The following is a 25,089-nucleotide window of genomic DNA, read 5'->3' on the forward strand; positions in this document are numbered from 1 at the left end:
CGTCCTGCTAGAGCCGCTTAATGGCTCCAGGACGTTTTTATAAGTCAGACAGTGCTGCTGCCGCTGTGCGCTTGTACGTGAAAATAGTGGGGGAAAAAAAAACACCAAAGAGAAAAATACACCTTTATTTCCAATTACTATATTGTCACCATACTTTGTACTAGGGACATAATTAAAATCTTGTGATAACCAGGACAAGTAGGCAGATAAAATGTGTGGGTTTTATGTACAGTAGCAGTGTATAGTGGAGAAATAGTGTATTTTTTCATTTTTTTTCCTTGCTTTCCCTTTTAAAATGCATAGAAAATAAAAATTACTGAAAACAAATATCAACCCCCAAAAAGGTTAAACTGCGCATGCGCAGTACTGTCACGCTGGCCGCCGTAATGAGGCGCAGCGGCCAACGTGATGACGAAGAGCGCACCGGTTCAGGAAGTGGGAGCCCGACACCCGGCTCGGGTGTCGGCGGTACGTGGCGGAGAGACCCGGATAGGAGCCAGGACCACGCCGGGGGACCTACCAACCTACGGTGGGCTGCAGAAAGCCCCAGGTAAGTACCAATTTTGTATATTTTTAGCGCTCAGGGTCCCTTTAAGCTAGTGGCAAATAAAAAGGGATGAGCACTGAAAGGTGAAAACTTCTCTTATCCGTTAGGGCGAAAACGCCTTTGGGATGAAGTGGGTAATGAACACGTTTGATTAGGTGGAAGCAGCCTGACAATTTATATTGGTTTTTCCAGTAGAATACAGGTTTTGCCTGCATTGTATGGGAATGACCATAAATTGGACACAGAGGAAATGGGGCCTAAGGCTGTAGACAGACTATAAGCGCTGTCTGAGTATTTTTCTGACCATCACAGCATTCTGAGCATTTTTTTTAAAAAAAAAACATTCCCATTGACTTGTAGTAAAACCATGGTGAAATTGCCATGATCGTGGCGATTTTACAGCAATTTTAATGCAAGTCGATGGGAATGTTTAAAAAAGGTTCAGAAAGATCTGATGGTCAGAAAGCGCTCATAGTGAGTCTCCAGCTTTAGTGTCACTCAGAAAACCTTTCAGTACTATCCCTTCCATAGTCATAGTCCTCTTTCCCTTGCATGTTCTAAGGTAGAAAGGTAACATATGTGGGAGGAAACATTTGTGCCTGGGAAAAATCCACACAAATACGTTATAAAAGCCCTAATTCAGTTTCATGGGTTTTGTTTGTTTGTTTTTTTTTTTTATGTGGAATACACCAGGATTTTCAGTGCAGAAAATAGTGTGCCTCACTGCCTTACACATCACTCACCTTTACATGATTCATTTTTTAATTTACTCGGCTTGCTGGATTTGCAACACTGACTTTCTGTATGAATGTCAGGTAGAATGTGTATAGCAGGGGCATAACCGCAACCCTGTGGGCCCCCAGGCTAAATTGTTAGGCTGTGTGGTTACCCGGCAGCAAAACAATCATTATGTCTCATCTGAGCACAGTTGCGCTTGTGACACAGTGCGGTGTCCGCCTCTCCACTGCCTGCACTGAACACTAGCAAGTGTATGGGTGTAGCTTACAGTGAATTCCCCCCAACCTCATTACAGACTGGTTTTAAAAGCCACAGATATAATCATTCAGATGATTACATTAGGATTGATTGCATAATTGTCCATGAAAGAAGTGTACGGGACAGGAAACCCATCAGCTAAAAGATTGCCACTACTGATGGTGAGCATTTGCTTTCAGTTTCATGACTGATTCAGGTATGTCAATTTTAATATCCTGTATGAACAGCTTTAAGTTGTAACCCCAGACAGAGCTTAGTTGTGCAGTAGTCCCCAGATGTATATCAGAGATGCATGTCCCAGTTAATGTAAAGCAGTGATATTTCTGGCTCTGCAGCACTGACCTGCCAGTACCTTTGGATACCTTCCATACCACGACTGATAAAATAATGCGGCTGAATGCAGTGTTTCAAGTCAGTTAACCACACTTTCCAGACAACAAGGGAGGCAGTGAGAAAGAAAGCAAGTCATAAAAAGGGGGTGGAGCTTACACCAGAAACCTCATCAGAATTCTTCCAAATTCTTCAACCAAAGAAAAGAATATAAACAGCCATTTGAGATTTAAAACATTAGACTGTACATACAATATATGTACAATTTTACACAACATTTTCTTCCAGAAATACCATACAATGAGGAGGAGAAACATTAGGCTCCATTCTGTCCTGCACCCTCACATATCCCAGTTTATATTTACATTACATATTTGTGTTCTCTGTTTGAAAAGTATTACAAATATCTCCTAGGCTTTTAATCAGGTTTGTTTAGACAATTAGTAATCCCCATCCATTCCGCCCCGCCCCTCTCCCTGCTACGCATGCATGGGCACCTGACCAGCATGCACTGTGTTTGCACATGAGCACTGCGCACCCCTGTGACCGCCCTCCCCTCTTCTCCACTGTAGCAGGTAGGTGGTGGCTTGTGCCTTGCATGGCATGGACTCATCTGTTGCGCACACAGTTGCGTACACACCGTGCAATACAACTACCGATTAGATATATAGATTTTTCAGGGGGTTTTTTAAATCCAAAAACTCAGAAGAATGTTTAGCATTAACACAGTAAAGCCTTGTTGCTCATTTGCCTCATAGTTTGACCTGGCAGATGTTTAAGGCAACCAAATATGTAGTCTGCTAGTGTGTTTCCCATTACTGAGCGAGTAGTTTGGGGACCAGCAGTCTGAATTCTATTCCAGCAGCGATCGGGCTCTGGTGCATTAGTGAGACTAGTGTGTTGAGGTAGGATGGGGATGTGTGAAACCGTGAAGTAGTCAAGATGAAAGGTCTTTCAGATCCATTTCAGAAGTCAAACTTTTTGATTGTTAGTCATACATATTTGGCAAAGCAAATACTAAGCTAGCAGCTGAGTCATGTTTGTGAGTTTAGCTGTGCAGCATTGATAAGAAGCTTATTTTCTGGAAATTACAGATATTGTGACTTTACCTTTTACAGATGTAAAGTGTTCTGCAGGGAAAATGACTGCCCTGCGCTTGCTGTGATTTCGTCTTTTGAAAGTTTTTGAACAGAATTTATGATTACCAGAGAAACAATTTGTTCAGAAGCAAAGTAAGATGAATGTGTACCTGATTCAAATTTTTTATCTAATCACCAGTCATATATTCCTCTAGAATTGCACTATAATTGTATTTGCTTGTATGAGAAGAGCAGACTTTTGTTAAATTTCACTCAGAACTGAAAAGGTTTTAATTATGCATATGCTGTATATTTGTTACAGGGAACATTTTGCTAATGTTAACCCTTTCCCAGGGAAGGGAAAACACAAACTCCTGGCTGACATACAGTCTTGCAGATGTTCTGCAGGACTCTGAGGTACAAAGTTGGCAGCCAGAAATGTTGCACCATCTCGACGCTCTGCACCAAATTAATCATACAGCGTACTCTGTTCACATGTCTAGTGAATAGAGGAGACAAGGTATGCTTATGCCAAAGATGGCAAAATATGGAGCTAAAGGAAATGTTTAGTTTACTCTGGTACTGGAGAAGCATGTTGCTGGAGGTTGCATGCCCTAATGCTAAAGAAACAGATTTAATTTCTGAAGATACCACACAAGTAGGGACAAATGCATGTACTATACTTGTATCTACACATATACACTTACTATGAGGGCCTTTCTACATCAAGTCTCTTGCGTTGCCCCACAATGTGTGTGTTAACCTATCAATGTGGTTGTTTACAGTGGGAGTGTGGCACACATTGATTGCACTGTATGACTCACTGTATGTTTGTAATATTATCACAGTGCAATATACTCAGTTAAAGGACATTTAGCTTTAAGGTAGAATGTAGTAGCTTTTAAGATGAAAGTCAACATCCTGTATGTTTAAGAAGCAAGCATGCAGTATAAGAATAAAGGTGGGGGTTTTTCCCCAAAAAAATTAATCTCTGCAATGAAATTATCTTAAAGTAAAATAAACTTAGGCTTCAAAGTAAAATCGTCAGCAGATGGAGCACTGGAGCAGAATGTTAGCACACTGCTTCAAATGCAGTAGAGTGTCCTTGTAAATGGAGGCATTTGGAGACTGCCATCTCTGTTTTATTTTAAAGAGACTCTGTAACAAAATTTTCATCCTTATTTCTTCTATCCTATAAGTTCCAGTGCCTGCTCTAATGTGGTCTGGCTTACTGCAGCCTTTCCTACTTGCACAGTGACTGTATTATCTCTGTTATATGATCTAATCTTCTCTCCTCTGTCAGCTCTGTGGGGCTGAGGCTGTCAGACTGGAATATTCAGGGCTGCTTGTGATTGGATAGAAGCTATACACACCCTCTCCAGGCCCCCTGCAGGCTCTGTATGACTCACACACTCTGCTTATGTGAGCCTATCACAAGCTGTTTAGTTTGTTTGTAAACACTGCCTAAAACTGGCAATTACAAGCCAGGATTGCAGCAAAGAGAGGCAGAAACAGCACAGAGGGGCCCAGGAGAACATAATGAATAGAATGGTAAGCTTTTTGTTGTAAGAATTTTAGAGTACAGATTCTCTTTAAAGCACATCTGAAGTGAGAGGAATATAGAGGCCAACATTTGTTTCTTTTTAATAATACACGTTGCCTGGATGTCCTGCTGACCATAGACCTTGAACAAGCATGCAGATCAGATGTTTCTGACTGAAGTCTGACTGGATTAGGTGCATGCTTGTTTCAGGTGTGTTGTCAAGATACTTCTGCAGCCAAATATATCAGCAGGACACCAGGCAACTTGAATAGTTTAATAGGAAATTAATATGTCAGCCTTCAAATTACTCTCACTTCAGGTTCCCTAAAGTGGTGTTCATCCTTTTGATTTCAGTAGTGTCTGATTCACACAGCTTAAAACAAGTAATGCAGCTAGCGTAGTCAAACTTTAGTCTGGATACCTGATCTGCCTCCTCATTCTGGGTCAGTAGACTGAAGTACTAGAGGCACAGGATCTGCAGGATAAATGGGCAGTCTGAGTTGTTTGAAAGGAAATAATAATAATGGTAGCCTGCATATATGACCCACTACAGGGTCACTTTAATGCTGGAATAAGTTGTGAGGGGGGTGGAATGAGTCAGACTTGTACCATTCATAGTGTGTATACTGTGGGTTTATCTGACCTCAGAACAAGGGTAAAATAGTAAGCTATACAATATAAATCAACCCTGTGTTCATCTGAAAATGCTAGAAAACCAGTAATACAGCAATACTTTCAACCCTACTAGCAGTCTGTGTCACTCCTTGTTAAAGTAACCCGCTGGGTTCCACCTGGACTGGAGGCTTAGAATCCAAGCTCCCCATGATCCTAACCATGCTTTCCAGACTCCAAACTCTATAATTGTGCAGAGGCTAATGACATTATATTCAAGGGAAACTGAAGTGAGAGGTATATGGAGGCTGCCATATTTATTTCCTTTTAAATAATGCAGATTTCTGAGCTCTCTTTCTGATGCTTTGCCTCTAATACTGTTATCCGTAGACCCTGAACAAGCTCAGGTGTTTCTGGCTAAGTATGACTAGATTAGCTGCATGCTTGTTTTAGGTATTACTGCAGTCAGAGATCGGTAGGATTTATGGGCAACTGGTATTATTTCAAAGGAAATAAATATGGCAGTCTCCATATACCTCTCACTTCAGTTTCCCTTTAAAAAGATGCATGCCATGCCATATGTTACACTTTCAGGTAACTCTAGGTTTTTTTTTACATGAACAAGTGTTCTAAGTCAAGGTGTGTTAAAGGGACACTTAAGTCAGGAACCTGCACAGGCCTGGCCACGCGTATCCTTCTTCATGTTCCCGTCCTCAATAGCGTCCTGCACAAGCGCAACTGGTGGTGGGGGACCGGAGGCTCTGTGAGTGACTGCGAGGGCACGGGATGGCTGGAGGAGGCTGGTAGAAGCGTCCCTTTAAGGTGGGGTGGGGGAATGGGGGACAGGTGACCCCAAGGGTGCAACAGTTTCATATGCTTCTCTTGCACCACACATTTCACACCTTCAGGAAAGACATTTTCCTTTTGACAGTAACTCCCCAGAAAAAAGTTAGCTTCAGTGTTGAATTTGTATCTGTGCAGGATCAGCACTGGACAGCTCCTTCAATATTATTGCTTTAGTTATTTTCATGTTTAGAATTCTTGTGGTACAACACTCTACTGCTTCTAGAATTCTTAAGTAATACACTTGGAGATAGCATTGCTGTTTTGTTTTTCAAAAGAAAAGCATCGATCATACATACACAACTGTTTTTAAACTCACTTGTACCCTTAGATGTTAGACTTTGTAAGTACTGTTGACCTTTTGACTTTTCTGTTTTGTATTTTATGTATTGAACGGATGCCTTATTTATTCACATAAAATTGTAATCCTTGTGGTTCAAGTCGTGCCTCCATTGTGACATATTAGCTGTTTAACATTCTTGCGGAGTACAGTACATTCACATTTATATACAGAACTTGGTTCTCTAAAGAAGTTTGTATGTACAGAACGTTCCAGGTCATGAAAGTGCTTTCCAGACCCCACTTCTAGGGCTGCTTTTTTATTTTTTTGTGCTATATGTTCATTGTAAATATTAGTATATTTATCATTCTTATAGTGTTACTATTGTTATTAGCCTCTTGTACCTATCCAATGAGCTTACTCAATTTTGTATGCAGAATGTTAGAATGTTGCTTTATTTTAAATTGTGTTTGTGATGCTGCTTCATAATATGTAATATGTGAAGTATCTTATTTTTCACCGCACTTCTTCTGCCAACAGTTACTTTCTTTCACATTTTTCATTCATTTTTATTGTATCATGTAAGCAGTTAACTCGTCATTAACTGCACCTCCCCGTTATTGATATTCAGTCTTTGGCTCACACACTTCAATTATTGTTTGTAAAGCTTTCCTATTGTTTCTTACCTGAAACTTTTCTTTACATGAGGTTTATTGACTTTGATCATCTATTGGAAAATTCAATAGAACACCATGAAATAACTGATTTGTAACTAAGCCTTGTTTTCTCCGATCGATATGTCCTTTCTTCTACTTTTACCTTCCCTCTTGTCAGTATAATCTATTTTAAGGTAAAAAGAAGAAATCTATCTCACTCTTTTGTGGTCATAGTATCCGTATCATGCTTGACTTTTAAGGAGCACATAGAATAGTGGAGAGTTTGGCCATGGCTTGCATGACCTATGACCAAAATTAACAGGGCTGGATTGCTAAACTCTAGGTTCTGTGCTTAAATAGACTATGCTGTTTATTATGGGTTTTTTTAGAAAGTATTTTATAACAGACTGGTTTAAAATGTGTCAAATTTGAACTTACAGACCACAGTTTAGCTCTATCCACGATAGGAGAGCTGTTGCCAGTGCCAATCCTCTGGACAGGTACACCACTCCTTCCACCACACAGTGGACTACTAAATCACAGGAGGCACTCCGCTGGCTTGGATGTGCATTCAGTTTATTCTGTCACACACATGGAATAAACTGAATGCAAGTTCAAGGCAGTGAAGTGTCTCCTCCTGTGAATTAGTGACTTGAGATGTGTACTCACAGTAGACTTTCGACACCAAAAGCAATTGTCTGCTGCCTACTGTTTACCAGTCTGGTGAATCTTAAAACCATGCACCATCTGTAATTATGCTTACCCACTACCACCTGCAGTGTACTGTCATCACTGGTAAACTATCAGCTAAAATAATAATTTGTTTTACTTAGGCTGTCAAATAGCTCAACTTGTATGTAGGGTTGTGACATAGTGAGTAAATAAAAGCCTTAATGATATATGGTGTGTAAGTGAAGATAGACCTGTTATTAGAAGATCTTTCAGCCCACCTTCCATTAAGAAGACATTGGGCCTGATGCATTTAGCAATAGTAAAGTTGCCGTGCACAGGTAGCGACTTTACTGTAACTCATTCAGAAAAAGCACCCCCAATGACCCATTAGCACCATGGGCACTACTGCAGTAATGGGCACAATGCTATGGTAACGTGGTGCTAATAGGTGGTGCTCCCCTGGTGTTGGTATTGGTAAAATTCCTGTGTGTGATGGGTGGACAGCAATTGTATCCCCTATGCCCTAAAATCTATTCTATATAGACCTATATACATTTATGCCACATATGTCTCATTTTAAACTAGCTGGGCCTTTAGCAGGCCATTAACTCAAATTTAACTCAAATCGTGCATACATTTTTCTACAGGCCAATTTTTTGCACAAAGAATTGTAGCATCATTTTTTTCTTTGAAAAGCCCAAGAAGAAATTCAGAAAAAGGCCACAAATATCACCATAATGAAAAGAAAACATCCAGAGTTATTCAAATACGGGTAGCTTGTAAGGTTCCAACTCATGTGATTTTCCTGCAATTTTCCCAAGGTTGATCATAAATGTGACATTTTGTTTTATTTATTTTTTTTAAATGTTAGGTTGAGTTTGTCCCTGCCTATTTTTTCCATGACATAGATCCAAGCTGTAAGATGCTGCCAAATGTATTGTACAGCTCATTTAGATTAAAATTAGGTCACATATACCCGATTTGATAACAAACTTTATGCACAGCAATCCATTATTATTGATTTATGTATTTATTTATTTTGGACTAATGGTTACTTGTAGTTTAATTTATCACAATTTTGATTTTTTTTTTTAAATGTTGGATTGAGTTTGTCCCAACCTATTTGTTATGTGATGTGGGCCTCAGCTTTACATCAACTCAAAATCTATTCTCATGATTCTCACAGTTAAAATGATACCAATTATGGCTAATTTGAAAACTAGTTAGACATGTAGAGGACTTTACTGTAGGAAAGAGGACTTTACTGGAGGAAAAAAACACATGCAAGCAGATTTGTGCTAATGCACTGGCCATATGGCCAGTGCAGCCACGCTTGTACACAAAGGGTGCGACCGTGGAAAGGATGAGAGGCCTGGCCAGCAGCGTTGAGATGGAGGAGAACCAGTGAAGTCTCTAGATCATTCAGACGCTTCCCTATATTGAGGTAAGTATCTAACTTCTATCCCCCAGAGGTTTTCTTCAATGGATTCTAGTACGGTATATTTTAGTGTGTCTGTGAGGCTGGAGTCATACTTAGATGCATTGTGTTGTGTTGCATTGCATCGCAGCATGCTTTTTTTCAATGGGATGCAATGTGTCACAACTCAATGCAACTCAAGTGTGAATCCAGCCTTAAACTCACACTCAAAAACAACATTCCATGCAACACTGCAGCTTTTTGAGATGGTGCATGTAAGATAAATAAGTACCTATAGTTGCATAGTAAAGGTAGCCATATATCTAGCAATGATGGGCAGATTCGACCTAGAGACAAATCTCTCTCTAATCGAATCTGATCAGAGAGAGATCTGTTGGCTGCCCATACAACGCAGGCCGATTCCTGATCAATTTTCATGCTGAAATTGAGCAGGAATCAGCCCTGCTGACTTAGCATTCGGCTACCTCGCCGACCCGTCGCTATCACCCTTATATTAAATGTTCCCCCCCAGTGCCCCGTGCAAGCTATACATTACCTGTCTGTGGCCATTGCCTGTCCTCCTCTGGCTCCGGCCTTCCTCCATTCTCCATACACGCACGCAACGTGGTTGACTAGTAACGTGGCCGCGTGTCTGACATCACACATGTGCCCTTACTAGGCAACCATGTGGGGCACGCATGTATGGAGAACGGAGGAAGCCCAGAGCCAGCAAAGGCCGCGAACAGATAATGGCCTCAATTCACTAAGCTTATCTCCTGTCTTTAATAACATTTCTAGAGTTGTTACCATGGTGATGAGGCATGTAGTATTCAGGAAACATTTTACCTCAGGCAAACCCAAAGTTAACTCTTCTGTCTTTAAGTTAACTCTCCATTCATAAAAATAACTCCAGAGTTAAAGACAGGCTGTTAATTAACTGCGTGCGAAAATAACTACAGAGGAGGTAAATTAACTACAGAGGAGGTAAATTAACTACAGAGGAGGTAACGTAAGGAATGAAGAGATAAGATAACTCTCTCACTGTGTGGAGGTAAGCTTTCTCTTGCCTTATTATCTCCAGCATGATCTTAGTGTATTGAGGCCAATGTATAGCTTGCATCGGGCACAAGGGGGAACATTTAACATTATGGGGGACATCGGCGGGGTTTTGTTGTGTTCGGCACTTGTGCTGATATCGCACGCTGTTTACACCACGCACCCAATCGAGCAAGTCGGCCCTACATATTGCATCATGTGCAATCAACTAATGTACCCAATTTCGGCCCAAAATTGCATTGCCAGTCGGGCATGCACTTGGTGGCCCCGATTTTTATTTGATTATAATAATCGAATCGGATGATCGATAGGCCACCAAGTCGCCTGATGTAGATTTAGTTTGAAAAAAAGACATACATCCATCCATCAAGTCCAACCAGAAAAAAAAAAACATACTGAACCTGCACGTATCCCAGTTGATCCAGGGGAAAGTGAATAAACCTTACAAGGCCTGGGCCAATTAGCCTTAAAAGGGGAAAATTCCTTCCTGGCTCCAGATGGCAGTCAGATAAATCCCTGTTAAACTCTACTGGAAATTACCTAATAATTATAGCTGTGGCTGCCCTTCAATGCAAGGAAAGCATCCAAGCACCCTTTAAATGCAGATATAGAGTTTGTCATAACTACTTCCTGAGGTAAGATATTCTAGATTTTAACCACTCTCACTGTGAAGGACCCCTTTCTAAATAGATGGCAAAAACTTTTTATCCTCCAGATGCAAATCATGTCCCCTTGTCCGTTGTACAACCCTAGGGACAAAAAGCTAATCTGCTAAGCTTTTGTATTGCCCTGTGATGTATTTATACATGTTAATCAGGTCACCTCTCAGTTGCCTTTTTTCCAAGCTGAATAAGCCCAGTTTGTCCAACTTTTCTTGTTAAGTGAGATCTTCCATCCTCTCATTAATTTAGTTGCCTGTATTTGTACCCGTTCCAGCAAGTCTATGTCCTTTCTATAGTGTGGTGCCCAAAGCTGTATCCCATACTCAAGATATAAACCCATGTTTATAGAAATTCCATATACAGAAAGAGAGATGCGTTAAAACAGTATTAAAAGGTATACACTCTATACAAAATTTAAAGATTGTATTTTGCTGTGACAAAAGGATCAGCACACAAATAGCCTGCACGTAATAGAATTTTCAGGTATGCAAACAGTTACATCTCTATTGCAGAGAGATGAGAAATAGGTCCAGCCTGCAGAAATTAGAGAATAAAACACTGGACTCCCAGCCAAGTCCCCTATTCTCATTCCCCAGAGGCAGCAGTGAAAGTAATAACCTAATCTTTCCAGTCCTTGTACTACTACTATACTATTTAAATCACAACACAGCCAGTAACAACCCTGCCTGCACTGACTGCAATCACACTAAATGGCTGCTAGCCAGGGGATACCTGCCCTTTTATACACACAGGTGTTGGTCAAACACCAAGTAATCGACATGCATTCTGTTAGAAGAGAAGGGCAATAAGGTGGTAATTATTTTGAGTTGATGCACACTTTACTAATTTTATGCAGCTTGGGATTTTGCAAATCAAATGCAGTTGCTGGTTATTATGATTGATCCAGTTCCAAGCAGGGTTGTTCTCACTAGTAATCACGAGTGATTACTTGTGATTCAAGTGAGGCTTAATTGGCGCAGGTGTGCGGCGGGGATACAAGGGGTTATTTACCCATAATTCCGTCGTCCACCCTGCTTTCCAAACAGCTTGCACACGTACTATTGGACGCCCTGCAAGCCTCACCACGGCACACTTCCTCCTTCAAGCCGGAAGGAGGATGTGCATCGGTGTGAGGCTTGCAACGCGACCAATAGGACACGTGCAAGCTGTTTGGAATGCAGGGCAGATGACGGAATTATGGGTAAATAACCTCTTGTATCCCCCCCGCACACCTGCACCAATTAAGCCTCATTTGAATCATGAGTAATCACTCGTGATTACTCGTGAGAGCAACCCTAGTTCCAAGCTGCATAGAATTAGCACAAAATTTGCATCAATTTTAAATTCTTAGCATGTAAGTTACCATCTCTATCAAGTAGAACACCTGCTACCACCAAGATGTGGAACAGAATTCTGTTTGGTGGATCAGGGTATTATAGAAGAGCCATGGCATATTGGAAGAGCTTGCCCTACCACCAGAACTTTAAAACAGGAATGTCAGACAAATTTAAAGGACAACTGTAGTGAGAGGTATGTGGAGGCTGCCATATTTATTTCCTTTTAAGCAATATGAGTTGTCTGGCAGTTCTGCTGATCCTCTGCATCTAATACTTTCAGCCATAGACCCTGAACAAGTATGCAGCAGATCAGGTGTTTCTGATATTATTGTCAGATCTGAGTAAATTATCTGCATGCTTGTTTCAGGTATTATTCACATTTATGCAGCCAAATAGATCAGCAGGGCTGCCAGACAACTGGTAATGTTTAACAAGAAAAAATGATGGCAGCCTCCATATCCCTCTGACTACAGTTTTCCTTTAAGCCTGGTCATTTTGGATCAAATGAAAGATGTTTGAATCAAGCTTGAGAGCAACCTGAATTTAAACACCAATGTCACTGACTGTTCTAATGCAATGCATACACACAGGCAGCAAGCTACAATGCACTGCTTGTTCTAAAACCTTACTGTCTTTGCTGGCATTAAAGCGGTATCGTCACCATAAAAATCAAATTTCAACAGCAACTGGTCTGAGTGTATTAAGTGATAAAGATGCTAAGCCTGCATTCAAAACTTTCAAAACTTTCAAAACTTTTTCTGCTGTTATGATTTGGAGTTATCACATACTTAAGGAAACACTGGCCCTTTAGTAGTCGTGCCAAAGAATTGCATGCTGGGGGTTCTTTTTATCTATAATCTATTCCTCCTCTTTCCTTTATTTCCCTGCCAGCTTCTTATCTGAAACATAATCCCCTACTCACTTGTGTTTACAAGCAAGGCTGAGGCGACTCAGCGATTGGAGGAGACAAGAAAAAAAGTAAAGGGCAGAAATGACATTACGAGTTAGTCTTAACTGTGGGCAAAAGACATGGCCCCCACCAGGAACAGAATTCTCGTCATTTACTATATAACATTCACTGAAATCAAAACGTGGACAGTATAATACATGTGTTATGTAAGTAGTTCAAGTATTTATCTACTTATATATGTGTTTTTTTTTCCCTGGCATAGTATGGCTGAGCCTACTGCTTTAAGTAATTTCGCAATTTGTGCTCCAGAAATAGTTCCATGGGATCATTCCAAAACAAGCTATCCATCATGCATATATGAAAAAAAGTGCCTGGAAAAAGGCGCAGGGAAGTGCCGCTAGTAAAATTATTGCTAAGATTAGCAATATTGTAATACTGGATTTTGTCAGTAAAATATCGATATTTACCAATATTTTGCTACAGCTAAACCTAACCCTACTCTCACACACAACCCTTCCCTGGTGGTGCCTAACCCTAAGACACCCCCCGGTGGTGCTCCCTTTTTCTTCAGCTTCGATCCATCATTCCACATGTGCATTGAATAATACCTGAGCTGACATGTGACATGAGACAAGCATGGGTACATGGTGTTCTTAACCTACTAATAACTTGTCTGAGATCCCTTTTTTTTTTCCACTGCACGAGTTAAAAAAGCCAAGTGCTTTTATCTGCTTAAATGAGGCAGTCGATTTGCAGCTTGGCTCTCCTGAAAGTAATAAGATGCCAAAACACTTCTGTTTGGCCAAAGAAACTTTACTGATAAGTTGTTTTCGGTTTGTTTTGGGTTTTTTACATTTTGGGATTGATGATTTATTTTTGGAGTAATTGTGTACATTTAAATTATTTTCATGTACAATAGCAGTACTTAATTTAACCATATTTACTATGTTTGAGTCTAAATGAAATCCGGGAACAATACAACAAATGTATGGAGGAGAAGGGAATTAATACAACAGCCGCCATAGACAAATCATAGCATACATGACTGCTGGTTATCCTCCTGCATATGACTACAACATAGTATTACAGATTACACAACCCATGTTTCTTCCTATAAGCACCACGCATGTAGGAATGCACTTGTTGTGTGTGCCAGACACATGTCAACTACTAAGTCAATTTACTACAATTCATGTTTAGGCAATAGAATAGAATATATTATTAAAAGAAAAGAAGCAAGGCTCTGATTCCCATTAAAGCTTGGCAAAGACATTGAAAAACAATCCACCTGCTTCCCTAAAGTAACAAAATTGTGTCCACATAATCCAGTCTTCGGTCACCCGTCTGTGCATCATTGAAATAGGGGAAACACAATCATACTTGAAACATTTTCCTTATACTAGAAATGTGCTTATATGCTGCACGTCTTTAGAGGAGGTTGCATTTTAGAAGATCTACTACATTAAATGTATTTCATATGGCATAATATTTGGAATGCAGTTTTTGTCCACTGGGCGTTCCAGTATAATAGTTCCTGTAAATATACTGTACATGCAGTGTGGTTGTCCACAGCAATGTTTTTGCTTTTTAATATATAAGCTTACAGCAGCTAACCCCTTGGAATTATATGTGGAACCTAAACATACCTTAGTACGTGAATGGGTTGTTAAGTCACACGGTCAATTTGTTTTCATTGTAGGTGAGTTGAGAAAGAAACCATTATCCAATCACTGCTTTGCACGCTGACGAACATGGAAAGTTCATAGTTTACGGCCAGCTTAACAGTAGTCTGGTAATTGAGTTTTTATGATATGGTGTTAATTGTAGGTTGGCTCGCTATAAAACATGACTTTTTATGTATAATGCTACTTCTGAAGCTATTGATTATAGGCAGTTAACAGTTGTGCAACCCGGGTAGCATCTTTAGTCCAAGCGCCTATAATCCATCAAGCAGTTTTATTACTTGATATTTGATATTATATGTCTAATTTTGGATAAAATAACAAGCCACTAAAGGGAGTCACGGCTCTTGAGTTAATGGTGAAAGCTGCAATTTTGTAGTTTACTGGCAGATAATTGGATCTGAACTCCAAGGTTACTGCCTGCGGACTGCTCCTCTGCTGTGGATCATCAGCTTCTCTTTGTGTTATGGCTAAGTAATACTCTAGGTTTTAATCCAACTACAGTGTAATATAATCAGAATATGTATCTACAAAGGTTTATTGGCCTCAAAGACCTCTTGTCTTTAGAATAAACAAGCTGTAGAAAGAAGTGTGACTATAGAAAAGATGAATAAAGCATTCTCCACTTAGAGAAAGAACAACCAGACAACATAATTAAGGCTTTCAGTAAATTGTAATCATAAAAGTGACTGTTCACCCTTCATGCTTTCACCCACTCGCAGGCGTTATGCGTTGGTTGCTTATTAGTGTGTATGAGTGAAGAAAACTCTGCTCTGTTATTTACTGTAATGCTTTTTCCAGAATGGCTTCCCCTTGTTTGAATCCTGACATGTCTTCCGCGGAGCTCAGAATGTAAGGTTCAGAAAAATAGTACTGTGTGCTTTTCCTGCTGTCTGCTAATAGCAAAACACATCCATTTTATTTATTATTCAATAAATGCTAATGTCGTGCAGGGGCATTTCAGAATTTCCGACTTGATCATATCTATAATTCTCCTTTTTACAGAAGAGTTCAAGGGCTCTACGATAGTTGAATTAATGAAGAAAGAGGGCACCACACTTGGGCTTACAGTGTCGGGTGGAATAGACAAAGATGGCAAGCCAAGAGTTTCAAACCTACGACAAGGAGGGATTGCCGCCAGGTAAGCTCATATACATGGCATGTCACCGCCAGCACAAACACATCACAAACACATCTATGCAAAGTGTTTATCGTTCTCACATACATATGCTGGAGGCTGCTCTTTGAAACATGAGCATTGTCTGTATATATTCCAATTTCCTCCATTATTCTAGGACACATTTTTAGTTAAAATGTATGTTGTGCGTTAGAAATACTGCTTACTTTGCCATGAGATCTTATAAATACATTTTTTATTGGAGTTGAGACTAGTTGTACTGTTTTTATGCAATTATTATTATAAATGTACCTACGTCAGTTTTTGTTCCAAAGTACAGGTAGTTCCCGATTAATTAATTAAATAGGGACTGGAGGTTCATTCTTAACATGAATCTGTTCTTAAAGGACTTACGAGGCGAAATAAAAAAAAAAAAGTTAAGTACCTGCATCAAATTTGAATTTGAATGCATGGAGAACGTCATCCACGCCCTCCGTGCAGTTCCGCCGGGTCCCCGCTGTTCAATTACCCCCCCCCCCCGGGGCGCCACCTGAGCTGGCCACGGCTTCGCAGTCTGCATAGACCTGAGTGCGGCTGCGCAGCTCTAGGACCTCCCCCCGAGCACGCACAGGAGACAGCCTGTAGAGTGGGGGGGGGGAGGCCCTAGAGCTGCGCAGCCGCACTCGCTTCTATGCGGACTGCAAAGCCGCGGCCAGCTCCGGCGGCCATTTTACATAAGGCAGGAGAGCCCGACCTGGGCTATGGGGTCGGGAGCAGCCCGGGGAGGGGGGGGGCAATTGAACAGCGGGGACCCGGTGGAACTGCACGGAGGGCGCGGATGGTGTCCTCCGTGCATTCAAACTTGATGCAGGTACTTAACGTTTTTTTTTTTCGCCCCGTAAGTCCTTTAAGTTTCAGGCTTAATGGTCCTCACCAGTGCATGGTATGGATCGAAATGGCGATTCTGGGTCACCGTGAACTGTCTGGGTATTCCTTAGTACAGTACTGGTCCCAGCCCTATCTCATAGAGCCCTATCAATCCATACCATGCACTGATGAGGGCCAACAAGTCCGGAACAGGCTGTATTTGTTGAAATGGTGTGGCTGTATAAAATGTATTAGCTATAGGCTCACTATACACCAGCAAATCTGGATGTGCAGCCTTACTTTAAAGGGCATAAAGAGATGATTTACATATTCGTTGTGATGTATCACAGGAAACTGCAGTTGGTCACTTATAGCTGAGTTATTGGAAATACCTTCTGTTTTAAAAAGGCAAAATTACATTTAGTTAGTCACAAAGGCTCACAGACTGTTCACTGTCTCGTTCACTGGTATATATTCCCCAGAGTTTTCTGCCAACAGGTCCATGACATAAGTACATAGAGTTCATATGTACTCAACGAACGCAACAAACTGATAATCTAAAGGTGCATCTGTCGGCAGACTGATAACACAGCTGAGGTGATCGTTCAGAAACGGTGTTATCAGTCTGCCAACACTGTACACACGCTCTACTATCACTGGAACGCCCGCCCAGCGGGAGGGTCTGACGGACCCGTCTTTCCTTAAGGTGGCCATACACTGGTCGATTTGCCATCAGATTCGACCAACAGATAGATCCCTCTCTGATCGAATCGGATCAGAGAGGGATCATATGGCCACCTTTACTGCAAACAGATTGTGAACCGATTTCAGCCTGAAACCGTTCACAATCTGTGGTGGTGGTGGTGCTGCCGCCGCCACTCCCCGCCCCGCATACATTACCTGCTCCGCCGGCGCGAGTCCCCTGGACACCGCTGCTCCGTCTCCGCGCTGGTCTGGTCTGGTCTCCAGCATGCTGATCAAAAAACAAGAAAAGGAGCCCAATAACACCAATAAGGTTATAAAAAATGCTTGAAACCGTCTCAATGTATCAATTAATATTTATTCGGGACTTATCCATACATCACAAAAATAAGTTAAAAACCATGATTAAAACCCCTGTCCTAATCCAAAGGTAATTGAATTCAACGTAGCAGCAAATTGAAAGTGACTAGTGCTGTATAAATCAATGTGCAAAAACAAGGACTCTGTTTAATCCTGATATATAAAAATATGATGTGCAATATGCCAGTAGAAAAATACAAAAAATACACACGTCTTAGTGCATAGGGTGAATAAATATAAAATGCAAAGATAGGGACAACAAACATCAAATAATCTGACAGTAAATAGATACAAAAATCGTGGATGCAAAACAATGACCTGTGAAACTGGATAGTAACACACAACCAGGGAGTCATACAGTATTAGTACCAACACACTAGTGCTATGATGAGATACAGAAGTGCAAGGTGCTTACCATTTAGTGTAGAAGTTGCTGCATGCGGAGAGACTGGGGGACTGCGCCTGGTCTCCGGCATGCTTCACTTCTTCCTGCCCGGCAGGAAGTTTAAACAGTAGAAGTGAAGCATGCCGAAGACCAGACCAGCGCGGAGATGGAGCAGCGGTGATAGCGAGGCTCGCGCCGGCGGAACAGGTAATGTATACCCGCTGTATTGCGTCGGTCGTCGGGCATTCGAACGCCGCTATCGACTCATACCCGACCCGCCAGCGCTCGAAAAAAAATCTTCTGCATGGATGGATCGACGGGAGTCGACGGGAACGATGGATTTCGGACGGAAATCCATCGTTCTGTCATCACTGTGATTGAAACGGCTGTATATCGGCGGGAAAATCGTTAGGCGTATGGGCCCCTTTATAGTAGTGCGTGTGCACACACCTTTAGTCACTTGCTGAGAATGAATAGCCCTTCAGACATGGCCAAAAGCAGCTCATTGTTTCAGCCTTTCAAAACCTCCCTGCTAACCCTTTTTTTTTTTTATCTAGATTCAGGAGTTAATGGATGAGATGTACATAACAAATATTTGTGTAGGCTAAAATGTACCCTTACCAGTTATACAGGGCAAGCGCTCCACTAATCTAGAGCTAGTAAACATAGAAAAAAAGTTTAGAGTTGTAGACCGGTAGAAATAACAGTTTGTAAAAGATTCATGGCTTTTATTGAAGTAGAAAAAGATTAGATGTTCACTGAAAATCAAAATAGCTTTAACCCACTCATGTGAGCTATAAAAGACTTTGACAATCTTGTCAAAACACAAGAAACACTAAACGCAAGAGAGAACCGCTGATGGTAAACTACAATATAATCATAAGAACAATATATTGCATTTGAGAATGATATATGTATGACCACCATTTGCAAAGGGAAAAGGAAAGAAAAAAGTAATGCTGTTGACAGAAAGGTATAACAAAAATGTGTAATTTATCTGATCCGCATGTGTAAAAAAAAAAAAAGTTGCTTAAAACTTTCCCAAGCAATTGGACCATGCTAAGAAGTTAAGGTGCCCCTACATTACTCCATTTTCCTATACGATCAACCATTCAATGTGATCACTTTAATCAGAATGGGGAGAATCGATTATGTTCTATTCTACCTGATTGGGTCAAAACCAATTTACTTGATCGGATAGGATGGAACATATTAGTCAATTGTAAAGGAGTCGACTACTGTTCACATGATTCTAATTAACAAGGAATCAATATCTGGTTTCAAAACATCATTCACATTGATCAGTGAGGGAGAATCACATAGCATCTCGCTTGTAGCATGTGGGCCACTAATCGATCAGGTTAGAATCACACTGTCGTTTAATCTGTGAAAGATATAAGTAATGTATGGGTAATACCTTAAAGCAAACCTGAAGTGAAAAATAAAAGTCAAACTAAACATACACTCGTAATACTAACGTCCAGTTTAGTCAACTCATCAATCTTTTTCCTCTTCTGTGTCCTGTTTGTCCACTGTGATCAATGGAATTCTCAGTTCTCCATTTTAAAAATGGCAATGACACCGTAATGGCTTCCGGATCAGCACTCTTTTAACCAGTAATATTGCTTGAGCCATAAGTAAACATGGACATTACTTTGCACATCAGTTGTCTTTTCAGTTATAACTGACATAGTGAAAAAAAAGACCTAAGGCTTTCAGCTTCCTAATAGACAATCTTGTCAGAACTGGAAGGAATTGCTGTTCAGAGAAAATAGTGAGCTTCTGAGAGGAACTGGAGGTAAGGTAAGTATGTAATATTCATTTGCAGAAACATCATGTGTTTATTTTAAATGATTGTACTTGGTTCAGGTTTACTTTAAGTGTTATGTGCCTTTCTCTGAAATTGCTTATACAGTAGTTACTGCTGCACTTGCATGTGTTATAATCCAATCAACAGAAGAGTGTAATAAAGAACCAAAAACATTGTATATCTATTTGTAATAGCAGCACAAAGGAGGGCTGTATTTTTACTCCCCGTAACAATAACATCCAGTTTTGCTTTGTGAGCTGCAAACCAACTCTACCATGAAAGATATCCCAGCCATGATCCACATGAAGGAGCAGATATTAATCCCACCTTTTCTGCTCATCAATCTCCGCTCTTTTCCAAATAGCTCTTCGGATGATCCTAAACACATGGTGTTTAGCATGCACAACCCTACTGCATGAGGGATCCAGCATATTTCATCTTTGAATCCAATGTTTAACAAGTTGTTAGGCTTTACAAAACCCCTACAAACAAGCAGGCAGTCATTACTCTACATGAGCACAACAAGGTAAAGCTGCAATCTGCCCCGTCTTATGTTTTCTTGTCCTTTTTTTTTTTTGTTTGTTTTAAAGCCCATCTGAGTTCGGTACAATTGTCAAGTGCAATGCTATTCTTTCAGAAAATAGAAATATAGTGCAGTCTGAGGATATTCTTTTATTGTGGAAAATCTCTCCTGCCCATTGTAATGAATAGAGGAGATACCTCCGCATGGGCAAGTGGCATGGCGGCTATCTCCGCGTCTCAGCCAGCGGCTGCTGCCGCGCAGCAGCGTGATGTTGCTTTGCCTGGTCCTTCTAGTTCACACAGATGGAGAGCTACGCGCGCGCCAGGCGACAGGACCATTATGCTGCTAGAAGGGGAGTCAGCTGATCAGGCCGATCAGCTGACTCCAGCTATGCTCTAGATTGGCTGAGTGACTGGGGCAGCACTGTGGAGCGCTTTTAGTATATATAGGACTTGCCTGTCACTTGCAAGTTGTCTGCTGTTGCGAACAGTTACGTGTTAGCGCTCAGACCTGAGTCAGATCCCACAGTGTGTTAGAACCAGCCGGAGCTGGGAATTCACACTGAGTCAGATTCCATTGATAGCTTAAAGTACTACTGCTTGATATTGTTTGTGTTAGACTAGTTCCAGGGTGTTGAGACCAAGGACCTCACACCCAAGACTAGGAGATTACTGCATTGCTACTGTTATGTGCTAGACTAGTTCCAGGGTGTTGAGACCAAGGTCCTCACACCCAAGACTAGGAGATTACTGCATTGCTACTGTTGTGTTAGACTAGTTCCAGGGTGTTGAGACCAAGTACCTCACACCCAAGACTAGGAGATTACTGCATTGCTACTGTTATGTGCTAGACTAGTTCCAGGGTGTTGAGACCAAGGACCTCACACCCAAGACTAAGAGAGATCTATATTGTCACTGCCTATTTGTTAGACTAGTTCCCAAGTGTTGAGACCAAGGACCTCACACCTAAGTCTAGGACTGTGACACATTATCTGTTACATGTTATGACCTTTGGCTTTCCTGACTACTCTCCTGTCCTCTGATTCGGTACTTCTGCCCATCTGATTACCTGTTGCCAACACTGCCTGTACCTGGATACCGAATCAGTCTTCCACTTCTGTACTTTGTCTGTCTGTGTGTTGCCGACCTGGCTTATCTGACCTTTCTGGCTGTCACCTAGCCCTTGGGTGAGCATCCTTACTGTACTCCTGTGACACCTGCCTTCAGGTGGTTACTTGCTGCTATCTCAGTCCTATGGTCACCAGCCCCTCTGGAGGCCATCAGGCAGCATAGCCAGTGGATCTCTACCTCTCTAGGTCCACTGGCTGCAGTACAGTCTGATTCCCTGCCTCTCAGGGAATCTTTGGCTGCAGTACAGTCTGATTCCTTACTCATCAGGTAATCTCTTAGTGCAGACCAATCCTCACCATATCTCTCCACTCAGTGGTCCCTGCCCTTAGGTGTCCACTGGCTGCAGTACAGTCTGATTCCCTGCCTCTCAGGGAATCCTTGGCTGCAGTGGTGTCTGTATCTCCCGCTTCTCGGGAGATAACTTCTCCGATTACTGTTGCACAAAACACTATACTACATTGGGTGTCCTGTGTCTGGCTATACTAGTATTATTGGTGATTCTGCAGATCACCACATAATCAGGTATAGCATCTGTATTATTGGTGATACTGCAGATCACCAATAATCAGAAAAATCTGTGTTGCTGACACCAATCGTTACACCCATAAAAAGTGTAACCGTGAGCTAAAGCATAAATGTTTTCCTAACTTAAAAGGGATGAAAAAACAAATCAAATACATTACTACTATACACCTGAAATGTCTGTTCTCACTCTCTCTCTCTATTCTCTTCCAGTCACCTGCATCATGTGCAGTACTTTGTGCAATAACCTAGTACAGTTTTATGCACAGTATCTGTGCATATGGTTTTTATTGAATCAAGGCCATATGCCAAACAGTATTTGTAGCTGCTAGCTTGCTTACAAACTGTATTCTGCTGGTTCTAATGCAGATAGTCAATTTAAGTTTTGCACAACCTCAACCACGTCGTGTGACCAGAAAACTGCTGATAGCAGGAGTGGCGTCACTTGTGTAGGATACCAAGTATAATCAAATAGGTGCCACCACTCATCTGGTATACTGTGAAAAATATCTTTATTAGTACAAAAGTGCTGGAGTAAATGAAGCTAAAACCACTTAAAAATGGAGCGCTCCCACACCACCAATCACACTGCGCCTCACATTCCCTCCTCACCACTCATACCAGGTATCGGTACCAGGAGTCTCTTTGCAACTCTTGTGGGTGTAAGTGGGTAGAATGAACAAACTGCAGTGTTCTTGGTATGTCCTATTAGGCTATATCGTAATCAAGGGTACAGTTCATCAAACAAAGCTTTAGACAGCAGAAACCAATGGCAATCTTCACCTGACACAGCAGGACTTACCTAATCAGATTCTTACCGCCCTCTTTAGTGAAGTATCTTTCCGCTGGTATGTCACACCGAACTCCCTTGTCCCATCCTACTATTCCAGGTCCAGGGATTGTTTTCCAGAGTCCTAGGTGGTCCCCCAGTGTGCATGCTTTGCACGGTACCTCTCGGTTTGCCAGGACGCCAGAGCGCTCCACACTGGTGTCAGGCCCCGCCCACCTACACGTTGCGCCCGCCTCACGAGCTTCAACTGGATGTGAAGAACACTGCGGTTTATTCATTCTACCCACTTACACTTTGCACAAGAGTTGCAAAGAGACTACTGGTACCGGTACCTGGTATGAGTGGTGAGGAGGGAATGTGAGGCGCAGTGTGATTGGTGGTGTGGGAGTGCTCTATTTTTAAGTGGTTTTAGCTTCATTTACTCAAGCACTTTTGTACCAATAAAGATATTTTTTCACAATATACCAGATGAGTGGTGGCACCTATTTGATTATACTTGTTCTAATGCAGATAATTATGCTGTGATAAGGAGGGGGAGGTTGTGCTGATAGGAGAGATGTGGGGGTGCAGAATTATTTTTTTGTTCTATCCTTTAGAAATGGCCCTGTAAGCTCCATGATGTAGTTCTGTGCTTCATATTTACCTGCCTGGATATTACAAAGGAGCTGGATTATATTTTGGCATGACCTGTATATGTGGGCATACAACCTTTATGCCAGACTGTTTGTATAATTGAAGCTGAGTTTTACTTTCTGTTTCCAAAATTGTAAACACCATTGTGATACTTTTAGTTTTCTTTAGTAATGCCATCTGCTTATAGCTTAAAGCGGTTTAACACCCAGCATTACAACTTTGCTTTAAAAGATTGCTTACAGCTTACAAACTATTATGCCAGATTTTTTTTTAAGCAGAAATTCACTGAATGGGTTAAACATGACATTTTAGTGTTGGATTTAACTAGGAATCCGCATCCGTTCTTATCTGTAGTTACAAAATGTATCTTTATTTGTAATACAAATAGACCTTTGAAAAGCCTGCCGGGGAAGCCCTCTTTGTTCTCTCAGAGCAGTGTTTGTTTGTTACATTGTAGATAGATACATTTGTAACTAAACAAGCAAGCACGAGGAGCATTTCCAGCTAAATGCAGCACTAAAATGTCATGTTTAATCCATTCAGTGAATTTCTGCTAAAAAAAAAATCTGGCATAATAGTTTATAAGCTGTAAGCAATCTTTTAAAGCAAAGTTGAAATGCTGGGTGTTAGACCACTTTAATAAGATGTTTTTTTAATCATCTAATAGGCCAGTATTGTTTTTTTACAGGAGTGACCAGCTGAATGTGGGGGACTATATTAAATGTGTAAATGGCATCAACCTTACCAAGTTCCGCCATGATGAGATTATCAGCCTGCTGAAGAACGTAGGAGAGCGAGTGGTCCTTGAAGTGGAGTATGAGCTGCCTCCAGTCTGTAAGTTGCAAGCATCTCCTTGCTGTGGATAATGTAGAGAATGGTACTTAAGCTGCAATGCATTATATTTCTGAAAATGTTTCTCTGCTTTCTAATCTCTCAATCTACCCTTGGTGATTAATTTATCTTTAATTGTTTAGATAGCTTGGAAAGTAATTAGCAGAGCTTTCGATTTGGTTGTTTTTGGACCTTATTGTTCTGTTAATCTGGGCATTTTCATAAATAAGGCAGAGAATAGCAGTCACCTTATTAGCGGTTTAACAAGTCATATTTACAGTGCAATTGATAACAATTTTCTACTAATTAATGTTCTGAATATGAATGGCCTGGATGTTTTCCCTAGCTGTTAAATGTTATTTCATTTGTTTTGTGTAGATAGAATGCTCTCTAGATTACACTATTAAAGCCCATCATACCTTGATTTTCACTGAGGATAACTTGATATCCGCTCATTTGCTATCTAATCTAGACCCTCAGTGTGAATAATATATTTGATGTCTCCATGCCTGCGTTTACCATCCACACAATTTTGAGTTTTGTTCCTCTTTATGGCCACTACTGTTAAAACTGAACTTAAAGTGACACTTGCGTCAAAAAAATAAATTATTTTAACTTACCTGGGGCTTCTTGCATCCCCCGAAGTCATCCTTTGTCCACGATGCCAGTCCAAGTCCCTTCGGCCAGCAGCGGCAACCCCCACAAAGCTTGCCTGGTCGCTCTCCCTTAGTCAGGACGCTCTGCACATTAGCCAGTTTCACGTACTCCACATGCGCAGAATGCTCCCGGCCCGTGGG

At 41.2% G+C, this 25,089-nt stretch overlaps 1 protein-coding gene across 12 annotated transcripts in view; it reads left to right on the plus strand.

Annotated features, from left to right (window-relative positions):
- Positions 1 to 25,089, plus strand: part of GRIP1 (glutamate receptor interacting protein 1) — a 799,607-nt gene that overhangs the window by 540,211 nt on the left and 234,307 nt on the right. For all 12 annotated transcript variants that reach the window (XM_068276727.1, XM_068276725.1, XM_068276726.1 and 9 more), the window contains exons 3-4: positions 15,628 to 15,763; positions 24,150 to 24,295. In XM_068276727.1, coding sequence (XP_068132828.1) covers positions 15,628 to 15,763; positions 24,150 to 24,295 — 282 coding nt within the window. The remainder of the gene's footprint in view (positions 1 to 15,627; positions 15,764 to 24,149; positions 24,296 to 25,089) is intronic.

This window comes from Hyperolius riggenbachi, chromosome 3, assembly GCF_040937935.1.
Source record: "Hyperolius riggenbachi isolate aHypRig1 chromosome 3, aHypRig1.pri, whole genome shotgun sequence".
NCBI lineage: Eukaryota > Metazoa > Chordata > Amphibia > Anura > Hyperoliidae > Hyperolius > Hyperolius riggenbachi.